Here is a 19,657-nt window from a genome sequence, read left to right on the forward strand (position 1 = left end):
GAAAACCCTGAAAACATCCAAAGAAATTGTGAGAAACATGCATTATTTCTTAAAACTACTATAACATAATGTTTAAAACATGATTTATTTGGAATAAAATCAAATTCTGCATCAAAGTAATATTCATCTCTAAGTTAAAATTCTCTCAAAAAATCAAAGTAATATCTGTAGCTGGCTCAGCTTTAAAACTCATCAAAACTGGATTTTCGCCTCCCGTCTATTAGATATGGTGATGTTGCATCATGCGTCTGTTCGGGTAGCGGTGTGTGTGTGTGTGTGTGTGTGCGCGCGTTTGTTTCTACTACCTTGTGGGGACCATTTTCCTGACACTACGTTGTGGGGACTGAAGCCTGGTCCCCACAAGGGGAAATGCTGTTTTTGGGTCAGGGGTCAGATTTAGGACTAAGGTGTGATTTGAGTTTTGGTTCGGGTTAGGGATGTAATGTATAGGGTTAGGATAAGGGTAAGGGTAAGGTTTAGGCTGTAGTAATGAATGGAAGTCAATGGAAAGTCCCCGCAAAGATAGTCGTGCAAACGTGTGTGTATGTGTGTGTGTGTTACCTGTGTTTCTTACGAGGCTGGCAAGTCTGAACAGACTTTAACCGTGGAGGAAACTGTAGATTATCAGATTCCTCATGTGTGGACCAGCTGTGCCTGTTTCTGCACGTCCTCTGTGGCTTGGCACGCCGTGAGGTCCCTAAAAACTGCTTATGTGGCTCCCAACCACCCTTCATTACTTTCTTTTTGATTTTCCATACCACTGCCCTCGCGTTAATCTTTGCCTTCCTTGTTTTGGATCGTTGGTAATCACAAAGCCACTTGTGTTTTTTAAAAAGGCTTTGGGATTATTGACAAACATTTTGCAATATTTTGTCATTTATGATTTTTCCACTAAGCTGCAACGGTTGCAGTTTAACTGACTTTTGAGAATATTTTCCAGGAAAGAGTCTTTGTCAGCTGTGACGGCGTGTTGGGCCCATTGTAGATACAGAAAAAAAAAAAAAAAAACACAATATGAGTAAATTTCTGCCCAAAGAATCTCAGAAATATTCTAGAAATAACTTGGACATTTCTGACTTTGAAAAATCTAGACTTTGCTAGCAAAATCTCAGTAATTTAGAGATTAAACTCAGAAATTTTCTAGAAAAATTTGGGCATTTCTGAATTTGAAAAGTTGCAAATTTGCTAGAAAACATCTGGAAATTTCTGAGTTTGTAAAGGCAAAAATCTTTGACTCAATATCTCGAAAAGTTTAAAATTTTCAAATTTCAAACTCAAAAATTTCCAAGTTTTCATTCTCAAAAATGTTTGAAGCTCAGAAATTTACTTGCTTTTTCTATAAAATTTCTTAGATTATTTTTCAAAAATTTTAAAGTTTTTTGAAGCTCAGAAATTTCTGTGTTTTTTTTCTCAGAAATTTCTGAGATTAAGCTCAAAATTTGAGGGGTTTTTTTTCTTGTGAATGAGTTTTTTGGCATAAATTGACTCATATTTTTCTATCTATAATGTCGTTCTAGTTCACCGGCAAAAACATTTTTAGTATTTTGTCATTTTCCACTAAGCTGTTGCAGTTTAACTGATTTTTGAGAATATTAACAAAGAAGAATCTATAACAGTAAACGTTCACCATTCAGTCTGTTTTGGTATCAGAACTTTACAACTTCATTTAGTTGCAAAAGTTTTCCAAATAAAAAAAAGGCTTCTGTAGTTAAATGAAAACTTTGCACAATGTGACAATTAATCGATTAATTGTCAGAATATGTGATTGCTAAACTAATCATTAGTTGCAGCACTAAAATAAAACAAAAGCAACCTCTTTTTTCAGTGTATTATTCCATGTCTCCATCTATTTTCCGGGCCCTCCCGCTCTCTTCTATTCTGCCTTTAATTAGTATTCCTGCTAGGCGCCTCATTGGCCCCAAACCTCGAGCCAATCTTACTGCAGCTCCCCTCGACCCCCTCAGGTGGTTCATGTGTGTCTGAGACGACGTTCCCAGTTAAAAACCTTCTCAGTTCGCTCTTTCTGGGCAGTCTGTAAGGAGCGCACCAGGATTCCCAGTTGAAAACAAACCACTTCAGCCCCGTCGGCTTCTTCCCACTCCAGACGGACGCAGCAGAGTCAAAATAACCACCAGGTAAGACGCCAACGCGGCCAAGCTTGTGTTTACCTCAGGAGTTTTGGGTAATTCCCAAGGTTTCCAACGCAGATGAAAGTTTGCTGCTGTGGAAAAACACCTGGTGTTGATGTTACAATGACAAAGCCTTGGTATTAAAGGCCGAAAGCTGGGAAAACTTCATGCAGAGACATGTAAGTCCAGACGAGAAGCAGCTAGAGACAAGAAATGTTTCATTTAACAACCTAATTATTGCAAGAATAATTGCAATTAGGATTGAATTTGCTTAAAAAAACCAAAGTGAATTAAAAAAAAAGAAGTAAATCTTCAGTTTTGTGTTTCTTGTAGGAGTGGAAGAAATCCAGTCATGGCTGAACGGAGAAGCTGCTACGCTGTTTGGATCACTTCTCTTCTTATTGTGATGCTGCTGCCTGGTAAGTTCAGCATCAGTGTGCTGCAATATTCAGCTTTAATGAGCAACTACAAAAAAAGCATGCAGAGGTGGAGGTAGAGCATCTAAGAGTAGCACTACTTTAACATACTTTTACTGTTGTAAAAGTAAAAAGTAGCCAAAAGTAGAAGTAAAAAGGTATTTGGTAAAAAAAATCAGATCAGATCTCACCTGTCGGAGTGATGAAACAGGTGAATGATCAGGTCTGTATTAATTATGGATCAGGAATAAAAAGCATCTTTTGGTTTTGACTCGGGTGACGAATCGTCACGTCAGGAGGTTAAAGCCCCTCGGGGTAAATGAGGCTCATTGAAGCGTTTTAGAGGAACAGAGAGTTTTACTGGTTCATTTTAGCCTCTTCTGTCTTTCATTTGTGGTAATTTAGAGGTTTTACATCAAAGCAGTGAGGCTTTTTGTAGCTGAATGCCGATGTTTAATGACGATGTGCTAACGTCGTTCGTGTACGGGACTCTCCACAATAAATAGCAGTATGAGTATAAAACCTTAAAATAAATGCAGATTATTGCAGCAGTAATGAGCTTTGGAGATTTTATCCTCTAAGATGAACTGGACTCGTCCTCCAGGGGTTTTTTCTCACAGTTCCAGGGGGTTTAACTTTCATATTTACTGCTTTGAATGTAGATATGTGCAACTTTATTTGCAATTCCCTGTTTATGAACATGAACAAACCTCTGTCCCACCTAAATGGCATGTTTTCTTATCTTTCCCATTTTGAAAAGTGAGTGAATAGTCATGGATAACTAACTGAAAGTTGGTAAGCAGTTTTAAAAATAAAAAAAGTAAAATATAAGTTACAAATATTCTTCAGTTGCTTTATTTTATTCCACTTGTGTGAGGAGTCATGTCAATAATTTTGGAGTTGTTGAAATATAGTTTTTTTTATGTGCAATTCTTATTTATTTAACTAATTGATTTCTTTCATTGTTTAATTTATTTCATATTTTTTCTGCCATGGTTGGGGAAGTTAAATTTATTTCATAAAAAATTTTCAGGGTATCAAAAATAATTCCACCCGTGTAAATAAATACATATTTATGTAATTTTAAAAAATAATAAATACAAATAAGTCAATTATATTTATCTATTTATTTAAAAATAAATATATTTATGTATTTATTTATTTGTAAGTAAATATACATATAAAAAAATATTAAACAATTATTATTAAATAAATACAAAACAGACATGGCACCTATGGTTTTGTAACAAATGAATAGAAATGAAAATATTCAACAAGTGACTAAAAAAATACTGTATTCATAGTTTCAAAGTTTTTATTTCCTGTCGTTCTTTTTCCCCACAAATATTTTAGATTTCTTTTCTTTTCTTTATTACTCAGAGTTTTTACCACATAATTTCACCTGTGACCTTGTTTTTTTGTTTGTTAGTTTAAGTAAAACTGCCTCTAGATCTTCTAAGTAAATGACACTTATGATAAGTTATAGCTGCTCATCTGAAGGTTCTGCTGGCGGAGACCTTTGACCTCCACGTCGTCGCTGCGGCTCGTTCATCCCTCCTCTGACGTCCATAAATAATCATCTCATCTCCTCCGCCACCTGTTTCCAGTTTGCTCCCGACCCGACGGGCTTTTTTCTCCCTCTTTTGTTTTTGAAATACTTTCAGACGGTTTAACCGAGGTTCTTTTCATCGTTCTCGGTCCTGTTAAAAAATCAGGACCTGTCAGCATTAAAGCCCGGCTGCTTCCAGATGTGCAGCTCGCTTTTTTCTTTCCTTTTACAAGCTTGTAAAGAACAATCCAGCGGATACACAGAGGCGTCTTAGCCCCTTCCTCTTCCTCACCACAGGTCACCTGCACTTCTCCTTGCCTTTCGTTTACACTGTAAAAAATAGATGCTCCTGTGTGTAAAATCACAACAAATTTAAACATTTTGTTTAAATCACAGAAACTTTTGTAAACAATCAGGTTCATTTGTAAAGCACATTTCATTAACGAGGTGCTTTATGTCATAAAAGACAACACACAGTAAACCAGTAAACATTACAGTGTTTTTACAGCAGCTATATGTGAGTATAATCAAATGGTGGTTAAAAAATAGAAAATTATTGTAATAGTCAAAACAAATCTGTTAATATGACATTCAGACACTGGAAAAACTATAAATTTTCTTTTTTTTTTTAGAAAATACTAAATATATGAGTCACTTTAAGATGTTATGCTGCTCATTTTACATGATATTATTACATAAAACACTGTTATGCAAAATTAACATTTAATTTTTATGCATTTAGCAGTAGGGCTGCAGTGTTTGCAGTTTTCTGGCCCATTACCGATCCTTAAGAAGCCGATTTAAATCTTTTTTGACTGAAATGTTGCTAAATGTAGCAAGAAAGTTGCTGAGTTGTTTGCTGTAAATATTCAGACATGACCTGGTGGTTCAGAGGTCGATCTTTAGACATTTACTGAGGTAGATAAGATTGGCTTCACTGATCGGTGATCCCAGAATTAAGGAAATCAGCGCCGATAAACCAGTTCACCCCTACATTACAGATTATTAATGTAATTCAGCTGTAAATTAAATTTCAGATTTCTTTTTAGTAGAGTTAATTACTTAAAATCTGTCATTTTTACAAGAAAACTCATCAGTTTTATAACAGTTTGTTAGCAGTGTAGCTTTCATCTGCACCTTCTGTTCTTCTCCATCAAACCTTCTCAACTCCAAACACATATTGATGTGTCCTTTGGACCTCTGCCATGTCATCCTGAATCTCCGGACCCTTTTAAGCTCTTTTCCCTTCCTCTTTCTCCTCCCCTCTGTAAGAGATTAACACCTTTCCCCCGGAGAGATGAAAGGAAGCAGGAGCTGATTCTGCTGTTCCCCTTCGCTGTTTGGGGGTCATACTGTGCGATGCACATGTGCGCACAAACAAATATGGGTTGGTGCACACGCAGCGTTTTGGACGCGCAGCGGGAGGTTTGATGCTACAGGCGTCCCCATAAAATCTACAAAGAGCTGCCGATGCAGCGCTCCGGACTGAGCCAATTACCTCTGGCCTACTTCATGAATGATACCAGCCTCTAAGTGTTTGAGGTTTAATGTCATATTATTGATGCATTAAAGGCAAATAAAAAATCCTGGAAAGTTTCCCAAACTAACTTCTGGATGTGACATGACATCTACTTTTGCTTTTCTGTTTGTAGCGTTCTTGTCTGCAGGGCCGATTCTGCAAAAGTCCAAAGGAGATGGTAAATATGTCAGTTTTATCTTTCATTACTAATTCTCAGTGCAAACACTTGAAATAAGACAAAATTAACTTACAAGTAACTTTTCAGCGAGATATAAGAGCTTGTTTTTAGGCAAAAATTCCTTAATGATGAAAAAATACTAATGAACTCTAGAGAAATGCCTAAAGGAAACCGGCTAGAATATTTTATCAATCAAATCAAATCAGTTTTTATCTGTATTCTGCTAAATTACATCAGTGGGTCCATACTGGTTATTTATTTATTTATTTGCAAATTAACGCAAAATCAACAGATCAACACAATTTTTTGTGATAATTAAAAAAAAAATGTAGTAAAAATTGTCAAAAACTTTGGGTTTAAGTGATGCTAACTCCCACCTGCAGGTGGCAGTATTTCTTACTTCTATAACACTGCTACCTCAGCCATACTGGTTGTCAGGTTATTGTTTGTCATCAATGTGGAGAGTAACATAAACATGGCAGCCATGTTTAATTCCCAGCATGAAGTTGTGGTTGTTTAGAAGCAATCTGATTGGCTGACGTGTTTACACTGCCCCCTATGGGTTTGACATGATTAAGACAACCATCAGGGGAGTTTTTTTGTGGGTTGATGTGGATGAAAACTTTCTAAAAAAATCCTGTGTGTGCGATATTTTTTTAGACAATGTAGCAAAGATTTTGGTTTTCATAAAAACTCGGCTATGTGTGGATGAGGGCTTAGTCTCCTCTGATCAGAAGACATTCTTCTTCTGCACTGTTTCCATGGTCTGCATGATTTATACTGAGATGTAATTACACGCAGCTGGACTAATTAGGTGGCTCCTAAAGCGAATTTGTTGCACTAGATTTTATTTAGGTGTACCAGAGTAAGTTTGGGCTAAATTTGTGCCTTGTATTTATCTTGCTCTACTTCACAATATGCCTAAAATCCCAACAATAACAATACTATTAGTGGTTGTAATGTGAGGAAAAGATAAAAAATACTTTGGGGAAATTTATAACTTGTAAATAAGATCAGCTTTAGGTTATTAAGTGTATTGTAAGGTAGAGATCCTTAGTCCTGACTTCCTGTCTGTGTCTTGGACTCAGTGGGGGAAAGCATCCAGGAAAAGGCAGAAGCTGCAGCTTCCCACAGGAGGCTGATCCGTAACCGCAGGAACATCAGCTGGTACAAACAGCACTCCGACTTCTGGGCCTGGTATAAGTACTTCACAGACAACGGCAACCAAGATGCAGTGAGTCAGCTCTAACACACACACACACACACACACATGAAGCTGTCTGCAGTACACACCTGCCAGCCACTGGTATCAGGTTCACAAAGGTTTTAAAAGATTACAGTTGCAAAACACCTAAAATTTCCAATAGTCATTTTAAAGTGGACATATTTTTTTTAAATCCTCTTTTTCATATTAAGTTGTCTAAATAAAGTGGAACTGCGATACTTTGGTATGAATTTCTCATTATTGTAGCTCCACAGGCTGAGAGCAACTCATTTTGGTACTGTCTCTTTAAATGCAAATGAGGCACTTCAGGCCCCGCCCCCTTCAAGAAGTTCAACTCTGGCCTGTGGAGCCATTTTTGTAGATACCAGAGATGCTGTTATCTAGCAATGTCATCAACGGAAGACTGACATGTTTGAGCCAGAAAATGTTAACGAAATATGAATGAACAGGCCTTGTAAACAAGGCCTTAGCATAGTTAGCGAGCTAGCTAATGCTAGTGCTAAGTACGTCACTGAATATATTTGGATCATGTGTTCCTCAAGACAAAAATGTTAAAAAAAGAATAACTATGTAACAGTACCATTCAAAACAGTGCAGTTTTGTCATCAAGGAGCTAACAGCTAGCACACAGCACTAATAAGATGGCACAATGCTACTGCCAGCAAAAACAACAGACAATAAATTCATATCTAAAATAAAGTTTGTTGTCATTTTAGCGTTATTTGCAGCTTACCGCTTTGCTGTGTTCGTCATTTCCATATTGACCTTCAATCAGACGAAATCTCTAAATCCTTCCTGAAGGTTGCTAAAGGACTCGTCCTTGAATTGTGTCATGCAAAGAAAAAGGAGTTTCCCCATAGATGTGGGAACATTTCCAAGAAAAATAACAGTTATCCAGGTACTGTGAAGAAGTTCTGATGGATGGTGTTTGGGTTAATACACCCAAAAACCAAGTATTTTGACTTATCCACTTGTAGCTTTGGTATCCTTGAACTTGTACTACAAAAGTACAGGTAGAAATTAAAATTGAAAATTTGCAAAACTGGTTCGCCCGAAGTCCATGACATTAACAGTCACACAGCAAATACTGTGATGAAGTAGTTTAGAAACGGTAACAGGGAGTAGAGAAAACAAAAAAATTACAACTCAGATAGAATATGAAGATATCTTCCCATCAGATTCAACTTTCTGTTTGGAGCATCAGAACATCTGATGAACAACGATGGAGTTTCAGCAAATCGCTCAGAAAACCCCAGTCCGTTTCAAGCTTCATAGTTCAGCCACATTTTTACAGCAGAAACTAAACTAAAAAATTTAAGATATCTTTTATATAACTGCTTTTCTGTACTTTAAGCTAATAGAGGCAGCTAACCACTAACAACCCCCTTCACCTCCAGGTTCAGGAAATGGACAAGATCTATCTGGCCTATCTTCAGAACAAGAACCGTGCCGAGGCGCGCCGTTCCTACAAGGCCCACCTGCGCCACTTGGGGGAGATATACAAGTCCTGCGCCAACTCTGACGATCCTAACTGTGTGGCGTCTTACACAGGCCGGCCCAAATCCAAACCAGAGCCCCCTAAACCAGCCCCCATAAAAACATGTGACCCAACCAAGGATACTCACTGCTTGTATATGGCTCTAGTCCAGGGTAAGAGTCCCTATCTGCCCCTGGTGGTCCCGGTTGCCCCCGCCGCAGCAGTCAAAGCCCCCGCTCCTTTATATGTCCGTGCTGCTGCTCAGTCGAAGGAGCCGGCCCATTATCACTTCGCTCCATCTGCATTGTCCTTCCTTACCAAGGTAAGATGTGTTTTCAATCATTTGGACAGAGTAACTAACCCACCAAATCAACTTTTTTTTATTTGCAATGTGAACACGGAGTGGAAAGGGTCTCCTCTGCTCTGACAGCATTCAACAGGATGGATGATTGACTGCAGGACAGGAAGTGGGAGGGGCTCACAGTAACACTTGCTTCTTGCTCAGGACAGCTGAGCTGCAGAGCTTTGACGCAAAGCAATAAACAACTCAGATTAAAGTCGTTAGATTTGTCAGTTCTTTTTTTAATTTTTTTGATGAAAAGTCGCTATATTGGTGTCTCTTAGCTCCACCCACTTAGGTGGAATTGTACAAAATTTGTCAGGGGTAGGGTAATACTTTCTCAGGGGTGTTAGATACACTTTAAAGTAGAAGTTGTTGGCTGAGTTTTAGCTTGATTGGCGCTAAGAAAACAAACGTGTGTAATCTTGTATCATTAAGTAAAAGCATAAGGATAGGTTTTCTTGCGTTAAGCGCACGTGTCAGTCTCTGTTTCTCGTTTTTTCAGGAGCAGAAGGCGGAGCTGCTGCGTATCTGCTCTTCTGATGACGTTGAGTGTCTGCAGTACCACCTCAGAGCTGCCTTTGGGTATCGGGCCTCTTCCGGATCCCACCCATCATACAGCCACCTGGGCTGTGACCCCAAGAAAGACCCTGCCTGCAAAGCTAAACTAGCTCAAAAGGCACCTTCTGGTCTCTACCATCAGAACCCCAACTGTGATCCTCTCCGGGACCCTTACTGCTCCTATGCTGCCTCTCTTGTGGTATGTTTTTTGTCAATATATTGCTGGTTCATGACATTTTATCTGCTGTCACTTTAACTTTTTACTTATATGGCCCTACAGGCTCCTCGTGCTCCCAACCCTTCAGCCCACACTGGTCCTGGATCTTGCAACCCTCTTTATGAAGACAACTGCAATCCTCTGACTGCCACCAGATTCTCTTCTCCCCCACAGGAGTACAGAGGCGATGAACGAGACGAAGCGGCGTCTATTCGTGCAGCTCCTCCTCCTGCTGAGCAGAATGACCCTTATGCCATGTTTAGGGATCCTTATGCTAATGCTAACAGAGTTACAGATCCGTACGCAATGTACCGACAGTATCCGACCCCGGCCGCTCCTCAGTCTACCGATCCGTACAACATTCTTCGTCAGTTCATGTCCCAAGCGCAGGATAATGACCCATACGCTCCACGCATGTCTGCTCCTGAGTCTAACCCTAACGACCCTTTCTCTGCTGTCCGGGAAGCCATGAATCATCAGAGTCCTCCCTCGCCCAGGCAGCAGTACCCGTTTTCCAACCCGAGTTATGAGGAGCCGCCCCAGGAGGAGCGTCACTCTCTGGGACCTCCAGGTAAAACCAAAGAGGGCTATGACTGCTACATTGGTTACGACCGTGAATGCTTCCCAGTAAGACCTAGCCAACCTCACTCCGGAGCTCCTCGCCGCACTCCCTACCCCGTTGATCCCTACCAACCCCAGCAGAACACAGACGGCGACCGCAGAGGCGTCCTGGAACCAGACAACCCTCACTGCGACCCGGAGTACGACCGTGACTGCCGCCTGCGTCGCTACGAACCAGCGCAACCCCAACCTGAACTCCACACTCAGGAGGACCGCAGTCAGAGAACAGAAGAGTCTGAGCAACATGGACAAGACCAGTACGAGGTCGAGCCCTACCAGAGCGGTCAGGAAGAGCCTTATATGTCCTACTCGCCTCAGTCGCAGGGTACGCCCAGCCTGCAGGACATCCTCCGGAGCTACGGAGACCGCTTCCCTGAACAGGACGACCACAGAGCCTATGCAGACGACTACCGTAAGAAGTAAAGGTGAGGTGAAAACAGAAGGACATTAAACACATGGTCCCAAGCGTTCATGGTGCTCAGACCTTGAACGCCTTATGCAGCAAGCAACCAGCTCTGACTGGTCAGGAAATGGGACTTGGGTCAAATCTGTAGAGCAAATGAGCAAAAACATGCACATGACGTCCAGATATAACCTCCGGCTGCAGGAGCACGCTCAGTAACGATGCTGAAAATCAGTGGCTTTGTATGACTTTAGGTGCTTCAGGCCTATCCAGTGTCTTTGCTTTCTACCTTCCACTTTCAACCTCATTCTTGCACTATTATTTCCTTATCTTAAATTTTGCTTCTCAATCTATACTTCTGTCGCTATCAGTAATTAATTTTGTAAAGATTTTTTTCTTCATTTTGAATGTTCCAATAAAAGAAAAACTCTAGAATCATTTGGTGCATTTTATTTAGAGGAACTCAGCAACTTTTTGCAGCAACTGCATGGGTACCAATTAAGCAACATATTTTCTTTAGGTCCTTTCTCTAACTTAGTTATCATTTATCAATAATATTGGCTTTTTATTAAATAAGTTCATTTTACAGACCCTGTCCAATTGCTCACATAATTCAAAGTTCTTCACTAGAAAATAAAGGAGCAGAAGTAAAAAAAACATTTAAAACAAGAAATACAACATTAACAGAAAGATTGACACATTTAGGGAAAAAACAAAGTGTAGATCAAAAAGATTTGATTTGGCAAAAACATGAAAATAATCATGGACCTGAGTGGGGCGTTTTATGGTTACGCCCCACTCAGCTCCTTCAGACTAGCCAGCAGCAATTAGCAACCACCTGGTAGAACTGTGCATCTGCTGAACTCCTTACAGGAACTACGTTTCAGGGAAACGCTGGTAAGAACGTTGTAAAAGGGTTAATAGAGGAGCCATGTTGTGTTGACTTCCTGAAGATGGAGTGCCAGAAAGAGCAGAAGCTTCTTAAAGAGATATAGCCCCAATTTCCAGGTCTTAAATTGCTAAGTCAAATTTCTTTTAAGTCGTGTTTGATATGTACAGCATTTTAATAACTAAAGTTAACATAGTTACCTGATTATGTTATAAAATGTAACTATGTACCTAGAAACGCATAATACTGCCCTTTTATTAGAAGCAGTTGAGACCCAAATAGAAGCATAAAAATGTGCAAAATGTGAATTTTACATGAAAGGTCCCCTTTAAAACATGTCATTTATAACTAACAAAATTGATAGACTGTGCAAAAAAGTGAGAAAAAAATAATTCTTTCCATAAGATTTCTGTTAAATTGCTGGATTCCCAGCTTTTTATCATTGAGTTTAAACTGAGAAAAGTGGATGAATAAAGGCACCACCTGATTTAGTCTGATCACGATTTTCTCACTTGGCATTTTAAAACATGTAATTAAACTTTTAAAATCCATCTGACATAATTGAAGGTCCTTAAATCAATATTAATTGGGTGGAGGACTAATAGAAAGTCCTAAATATTCAATGGATTTGACAGTTAAACCTATTAATGCTTAGTGAAAGAAACATCCTCATTTCTTTCACTTGCTCTTAAAGCAGGATCAGAGTCGGTTTCTTGTTTATTACGGTGCTAATTCAATCCAAATCCTTTCGGAAGGATGCATTAACTAAATTGGGAAGCAGCAAGTGAATTCAGGGCAAATTGCATTTGGTCTTAGGAACCATTGAAAGCAAGAAGAACAGGAGGAGTTGCTTCACGTCATTCTTGGTGGCACTGAGGGGGAAATGCCAAGTTGAGATAAAAGCAAATCTGACAACAAACATAATATAGCTGGGAATATTTAAAATGTATTGTAAGATTTTTCAATCAAACAGCTACTAGAAGCGGTTATAAAACTAAGAACAGAGGTGTTTCAAATAATAAAGGAAACTTTTTAAAAAATAGTGAGGATACTGAGGAATAAAGCTAAAAATGGTGTGAAAATTCTCTATTATATCTTGGGACATTTTAGTCATGTTAAACATATCAGCTCACCTTTGAAGTCTACTGTAAATGTGTTTTTACTGATTCTTAAATGATTCAAAAGTTCTTTGTATTGCCTTTTTTCTATGTGAAATAATAGGTGTGTTACAGTAAGGTTTTCAGAATAACTGTTGACAAATGGCTACATTCATTCACACATTAAGAAATTAGTGGCTGGACTTGTAAATATATTACAGAAGGTGTAAATTCTACGCAGACTACATTTAATTTGAGATTTAATTTGCCTTTAATGCCTGCCAGTCTGAAGTAACGATTCGTTTTATAAGAACCTGATTAATGGCTATGCAATTAGGCCAGGAAGACTTTGCTGTGCAGGAAAATGAAACCAGAACAGTTAGTGACACTAGAGGCAGCAACTTTCCGTGAGAACGATTTGCCCCCATACAGTCCATGTCCAGCTATATTTAACTTCAAAAAGAGAACACACACACAAATATGCAGGTTACTGATAAAGCCAGCACTATATCAAAGATAAGTATGCTGCAAACTAACAATAGATCAAACTGGGAAATTAATAACTAAGTAATTTGATGATAGATATTAAGAGTCTGATTTAAACAAGAATAAAATAGTTTGTGTTGCATTTATGCAACTGCTTGCTCTTAATGAGATGATTATTTAAATGTTTAGTAGAGTTAAGTTTAAAATTAATGTAGCTTTGCTTAACTTAGCCTGACTTGGCTAATTTTATTTTCTATTAGCTTAGTTAAGTTTGTAATGGTTTAGTTTAGTATAGCTACATTCATTTTTACTTCAGCTTTTTGTGTCTTGGTTTCCATTTTATTTTATATGATCTTAGTTTAGTTTGTTGTTAGTTAAGTTTGAGTTTTTGTAATGCAGCTTACTTGACTCATGTTGTGATTAGCTTTGTTTAGTACAGGTTAGTTGCTTAGCTTAGGGCGCTTTACTTTGGCTTAATTTAATTTACTTTAGTTACATATGAAAAATATTCACACCACTTCACATTTTCCACATTTTAGAATGTAGAGAAGAGATTAATTTTATGAAATTTGGAATAAAACCATAACATAACAGTAAATACTTTCTAAATGTATTGCCCATTTAGCTTGAGTTGTAGCTCAGCCTAGCCTAGCTTAGCTTGTCTCATCTTATTTTAGATTATCTTAGTATAGTTTATCTTTTAGTTTACGTTATTCTAGTTTAGCTTGAGTTTTATCAACTTTTTATTACTAAACACTCAGTTTAGCATGATTTAGCTTAGCATAGCTTATTGTAGTTTTTTCACTTTAGTTTAGCTCAGCATACTTTATTTTAGCTTGGCTATGGGGCATAATCATAGTTATCCTGGTTTAGTTTTTTCTTAGCTTTATTAGCTTAGCTTGTCTTGTGTTATCAAAGTAGAGTTTAGTTCCTCTACTTGATATGAAAACCTATTTTAGTGGTTACAACAGCACCAGCACATACAGTATGTTTTATATTTACAGAATATTCAGATGTTAGGTAAAATATTTTGAGGATTTTTGCTACAAAAGTAAACCAAATGGATTTACAGGAGAAGAGATAACTTTTTTTTTTGCCCAGGGTTCAACCTTACGTGTGTTAATTTATTTCAGCTCCAATTAATTCATCCCAAATTTCACATATTTGTCTTAATCGTATTTAAAATACTAAGAATTACAGATAGTGAATTCCTTCAGCGCAAACTTATAACATGGAGAACCTTAATGGATAATTTTCCCTCTGAATTATGAGGAAATAAATTATGCATATCAGAGTAACACAGAACAGTCCTGAAGGCTTTTGTCTGCTCAGTGTTCACACTCTGGCATATAAAGTCATGAACTCAACGTTTTCAGGCTGTACTGTCACTGAGCTGGCGCTCCCGTGTTCGCCTTGTTTTTCACCGTTCAGTCACCAGAATGTGGCAACAAAGCAAATCAAATTTCCACACAATGATCAGACGTTGATTAGAGTCGAGTGAATATTAAACAGGTTCAAATAATAATACAGAAGACTGAAGAGAAAGTCAACATCTAATATAAGGTCAGACTTTTATGGTTTTTTTCCTCTTCTAATCTTTTCTCAGTAAAAAGTTGAGTTTGTAATAATAGTTTTTAAAGTTTAATTTCAGATGATTCAGTTAGGAGTTAAAACACAATAAAAAGCTAAACTAACAATTACAGTAAAGGAAGAGAAAAAAAAATACGTTTAGACATCTGTCACTTTTAGGCTGGACTGTTGTCATTTTTTAAATCAGAATTTCCCAAACATTCAGTAAAAGTCCTACAGGTCACAGGGTCATTTAAGAAAGATCATGTTTTAAATATATCATCTGACACAGAGAGCTTCAAAAGGCCAAGTATAATCTTTTATTTAAGAACTCGTAGTTTTAGGCGAGATCATGATTTAGACTAGAATATAAATAGATTTTAATGTTCCTCAACGGGGAAATTGTGGTGAACCAGCATTAAAGTGACAGGAAAAATGGAAGATTCACACAATCATAAAATATTTTATTTTTATTTTTTTTTAAAGTAAGAGAGACATAATTTACAGCAATGTAGTAATTTAATTTAGACATTTAATATATTTGAACACAAATTTGACTGAGAAATAAGTTGAACTGAACACAACCTGAACTGTTTTGGGGTTCTGTTGTGAGGTGATGAGTAGTCAGTAACTTACCTGCAGTACAGTAGACTCACTTAGTGAACTTTACTTAAAACAATAAAGCTAACAGTTAATCAGAACTAACTACTTAAATAAGGCTAAATCCTAATGTTTATTTAGTTGAAAGTTATACTGCTGTTATTGATGGGAATTTTGGCAGGTCACAAATCTGCCTGCTATGTAATTTAACTTTTCTATATTTACTACAAAATGTAACGTGTGAGTGTATAATTCTTTGCATTCAACTAAGAAGTTTCTGTCCTCTTGAAAACGAACAAAACAATGTAAAATCAATAATGTTCTTTGAACGGATGAGTCTAAAATTCAACTATTTGCACTCCAGAGCAGAGGACATGCTTGGCCTCCATGTCCTCCATGACTTTACAATCAGGCGGTTTTTCAAACGGCTCATTTTTCAGACACCAAAAAAAAAAAAGAAAAAAGATTTGACCCTCAAACTACACAGCCACACAAATTTCTCTTATCTGTTTTGAAGCAATTCTGCAAAATTTCACGCACCATTTATGTGTATTTATGTTAATAATTCAAAATAAGAATTAAATCTCCTTAAAGCTAATGATATTTCAGATGATAAAACAAGAAAATACTGACACGTTTAGTCAGCTAAACGTGTCAGAGTTCCTCATGCTGGAGTTCCTCTTGGGTTGCTAGGTAACGGGGCTGGGCTTCGTTGGGGTTGCTAGGTAACGCCGCAGTGCCAGCTGAATGTGACTTAATATTTGGAATGTTTTTGAATCAACACTAAAAATATTACTTCGTTGCCAAAAGAACGGCTTGGTGTTTTTTTTAATGCTTGAACTGTTTTTAGAAGCAGTTGAGTCACAAATGGAAGTATAAAAATGTGAAAAGATTTTTAATTTTGCTCCTCTAAAATCTATCACTTTATTTTGTAGAGACACAAAACATTTCTTAAAATAGAATATATATTTAATAGGGTGTCCAAACTAAAGCCCTGTAAAGCACGTCCATTGTTTTGGTCCACATAGGTCATCATAAAGTAAGACCAGTGAGAAGAACAACCACCGGACTAGCAGCAGGACTTGACATGATTCCCCACCAAGCATAAGAAGGTGTTTCTTCTATCACTTTGGGTTGAGAATCAGGATCTGGTGATAAAACAGCTCTGAGGGGGTCCATCTCAAACGAGACAACTGGAGGGAGGGATGGCAAAGAAGAAGTGTGAGGATTTTAGTTTTTTTGTGTTTGTTTGAGGTTTCTGTGTCTATTGAGTCTCTGTGTTGTCCTGTCTACCCCTTGATTGATCCCAGCTGTGTCTCGTTCCCTGATTACCCTCTGAGTATTTAATCCCACCAGTGTTTCTTGTTCCTTGTCGGGTCCTTGTCTAGTCGTCGTGTCTGCTGGCCTAGTCTTTTGTCAGATGTTTGTTAAGTTACCAGTTGCTACCAGTATTGAGCTTTAGCCTTCCGCTCTTTTCTGTGCTGCCTGGGCTTTGGACCTTTGCATCTGTGACTTCATAATTAAAATCATCACTTCTTTCATTTCAGCCTGGGTCCACAGCGTCTTCCTCACCACCTCTCCACCGCATATCATGACAAAGTGAGAAGAAATGTGAAAATTATAACAGCGGGAAAAGGCTGAGAAGTGAAACAACATGGTAGGTTTTTGACTAAAAAAAGACGACCTCATGGCCTTTCGATGTGCAGGAATATTTCAGTGCTGGTCACTGATTATGAGACACGCTACTGACCTGTCAGGATTCGTTTCTTTTCCGAGTCAGAAAGGAGAACACAAGAACAGTGCAGTGTATGATTTGTGTGTGTTCATGCTGAGTTGTGTAGCGAGACAAAGGTCACATATGACTTAATGCCCTTTAAATCAGGGATAAACTAAAGGTCCCTCATTAGTCTCATTACTGAGTGTTGCTCAGGGATGTGGTAACCTAAGTTTTAAGCTGGTACATGGTGACTTACAACATAGTTTGATAAAGTATAAAAACATTTATGTGGAAAATGAATCTTTAAATGAACATCTAAAGACAAAGACTAGTTTTAATGTGTTTTTGTTTTTAATAAAGACATAATATGTTTCCCATTATGTTTGTTTTGCTCTCTGTTTGATGCATAACTCAAGAAATTTTCTTATAACAAGCTATATATCCAAAATGTTCTTGCTTAAACAAGAAAGGTCATAGCAGTGAAATAGTAACACTTTGGGAGATGTTTTTGTGTCATTCTTTGCACTTTTATATAGTTTTTATTCCTGTTATAACAAAACCATTCTCCTACTGCTCCTGTATTTATTTCCAAATTTGCATCAAAGTAGCAGATAACCAAGATAATGTACCACTAAACCCTATTGATGCATATTTTACACATAACAAAGATCATGTTGACGGCACTTTGTCACCATCTAGTGGTCAAAACTTTGCCTAATTTGACTCATTTGCACACTCATTCCTGCTTGCTTAATATCTGACTTATTTTCTCATTATTTCAACTGTTGTGGGAAATAAATTGAAGTGATGAACATTTCTTTTCATTATATTTCTGTTTAGTTGAAGCCAAAATATATGTTCCTTTTGGTTTTATTTTATTTATAACAGACGTGTGGTGCTGGAAGTGCTGTTTTTATTACTTGGAGGATATTCTTCTGCTCCTTTTTTGTTTTTCTTACATAAATAAGACACATGGAGTGAAGTTGTATTTAACTTACACCCACAATAAACACAACTTCAGCTTCAATTTGCCTCAGCATTTAAAACAGTGAGTCACTCTGTTTGTTTTTAGACCACACAGTCAGGAGACTGTTAGATAATAATGTTTTTGGATTTAAACTTGGAGACTTCTCTCCAACTTGAATGGCGTCACGGTTAATTTTATTTTCATTTTGTACATGTTTAGATGTTAAAGTGTAATTTCTACTCTATCACCTTTCATCCTGAGGATTGGAGAGTTTTTATTGCTAAATGATTTTCCGGCTAGCGCAGTATGGTTTAAAAATAAAATCTCTGATTTTTTTCATACCAGATTTGATTTCCAATTTTAATTGATTTTTGTCTTTTTTTTCTTTTCTCAAAAAAAAAAAAAGACAGAAAATATTTCCAAAAAGTGTCTTTTATTTAATTGTCCCTAGAGCCAAGCTATGAGAATTTTTGTTTAATTACAAGAAAATAATTGCACAATAATTTCCTGCTATTGGTAAATATTTGATACTGATGCATTAAAGATTACTTAAAGTATCATGAAATTTGTACCAAAGTATAACTTCACAACATTCCTCATTTTAATTTTTTGCTTTTTGTGTTGAAGTTCTTATAAAGTTACTATTATTCTCCTAACACCATGACTGTACTCCTATATTATTAGGACATTACCTGCATAAATTAATTGAACTTTGAATTCAAGTCAACTCCATAACGAAGCATCAGGGACAACATCATTTTCTTAAAAGAAGCTGTAAAACACTCTTGTCAAACAAGATGGCCGCCATCTAAACTATGGTAACTCAATGAGTCCACTGGTGAAAAATAATCCAGATTTTTCACAAATTTAATCTTCAAAAATAACAATTTGATTAAATGTTCAAAATAATTTATCGCCCAGACCTATTTAAAGCTTTTTTTTGTCTTCTTGCGATTCTTCCAGATATTTTACTCGTTACTTATTGGCTCAATGAAAGGTTTATGGGCTCTAATTCAGTTGAGTACATTTTATTTTGCTGGTTGCTCTACTCTGTTGCTGGTTCCAGTTGCCTTTTTTGGCATTAAGCTGTTCTTTCCCCGAGGAAAGAGAAAGGCAACAAAGACGCATCTTATCCTCATGTTGCAGAGTTGCTCAAAGACTAAAACACCAAATTTACATGAAGATTACTATTAATCTCTCTCATACGTTACGAATATTGGAAATAATTGCTTGTGAGTTTATAATCTTTCTAAACTCTGCGAGAGGAGTTTGAGTTTTGGGTTATTCATGGTTATTGGGGCAATAAAAATGAGCCGAAAGTGAATATTTAGAGGTTAGAGGAGAGACTGGAGAAGTTTCTAACCTTGGTTTGATAGATTGCCAGACCTCCTGCTGCTATCCTGGCAACACCTCCATGTTCATCACGCATCCTTCGGCCTGAGCTCTCGTTCATCATTCTGCCGCTGAAATATGAGCCACGGCCCTCACTAGCGCTGCATCTGGTTAAATGTGAATGAAAAAACATGAAAAGCACTGCCAGGCATCCATGTTCAGGTTTGTTCCCTGCAGAGCCAATGGGAAGTGTTTGTTTTCCAAAACTCGTCGCCATTCAGCGGTTAATTCGCTTCCATCGGAGTGCCAGACTTTCAGCATTTAATTAGGGGAAAGTGATTAAATGTTCTGGAAATTGAGGCTGA

The 19,657-nt window shown here is 37.5% G+C and overlaps 1 protein-coding gene across 1 annotated transcript; it reads left to right on the top strand.

The window, feature by feature from the left end:
- Positions 1–1,565: 1,565 nt before the first annotated feature.
- Positions 1,566–11,070, top strand: and1 (actinodin1). The gene is made up of 7 exons (XM_032551422.1): positions 1,566–2,135; positions 2,463–2,548; positions 5,747–5,791; positions 6,880–7,025; positions 8,414–8,815; positions 9,339–9,593; positions 9,675–11,070. The coding sequence occupies exons 2-7, from the start codon at positions 2,482–2,484 to the stop codon at positions 10,653–10,655; spliced, it is 1,896 nt and encodes a 631-aa protein (XP_032407313.1). The 5' UTR covers positions 1,566–2,135; positions 2,463–2,481; the 3' UTR covers positions 10,656–11,070.
- Positions 11,071–19,657: the final 8,587 nt, after the last annotated feature.

This window comes from Xiphophorus hellerii, chromosome 21 (assembly GCF_003331165.1).
Source record: "Xiphophorus hellerii strain 12219 chromosome 21, Xiphophorus_hellerii-4.1, whole genome shotgun sequence".
Taxonomy (NCBI): Eukaryota; Metazoa; Chordata; class Actinopteri; order Cyprinodontiformes; family Poeciliidae; genus Xiphophorus; species Xiphophorus hellerii.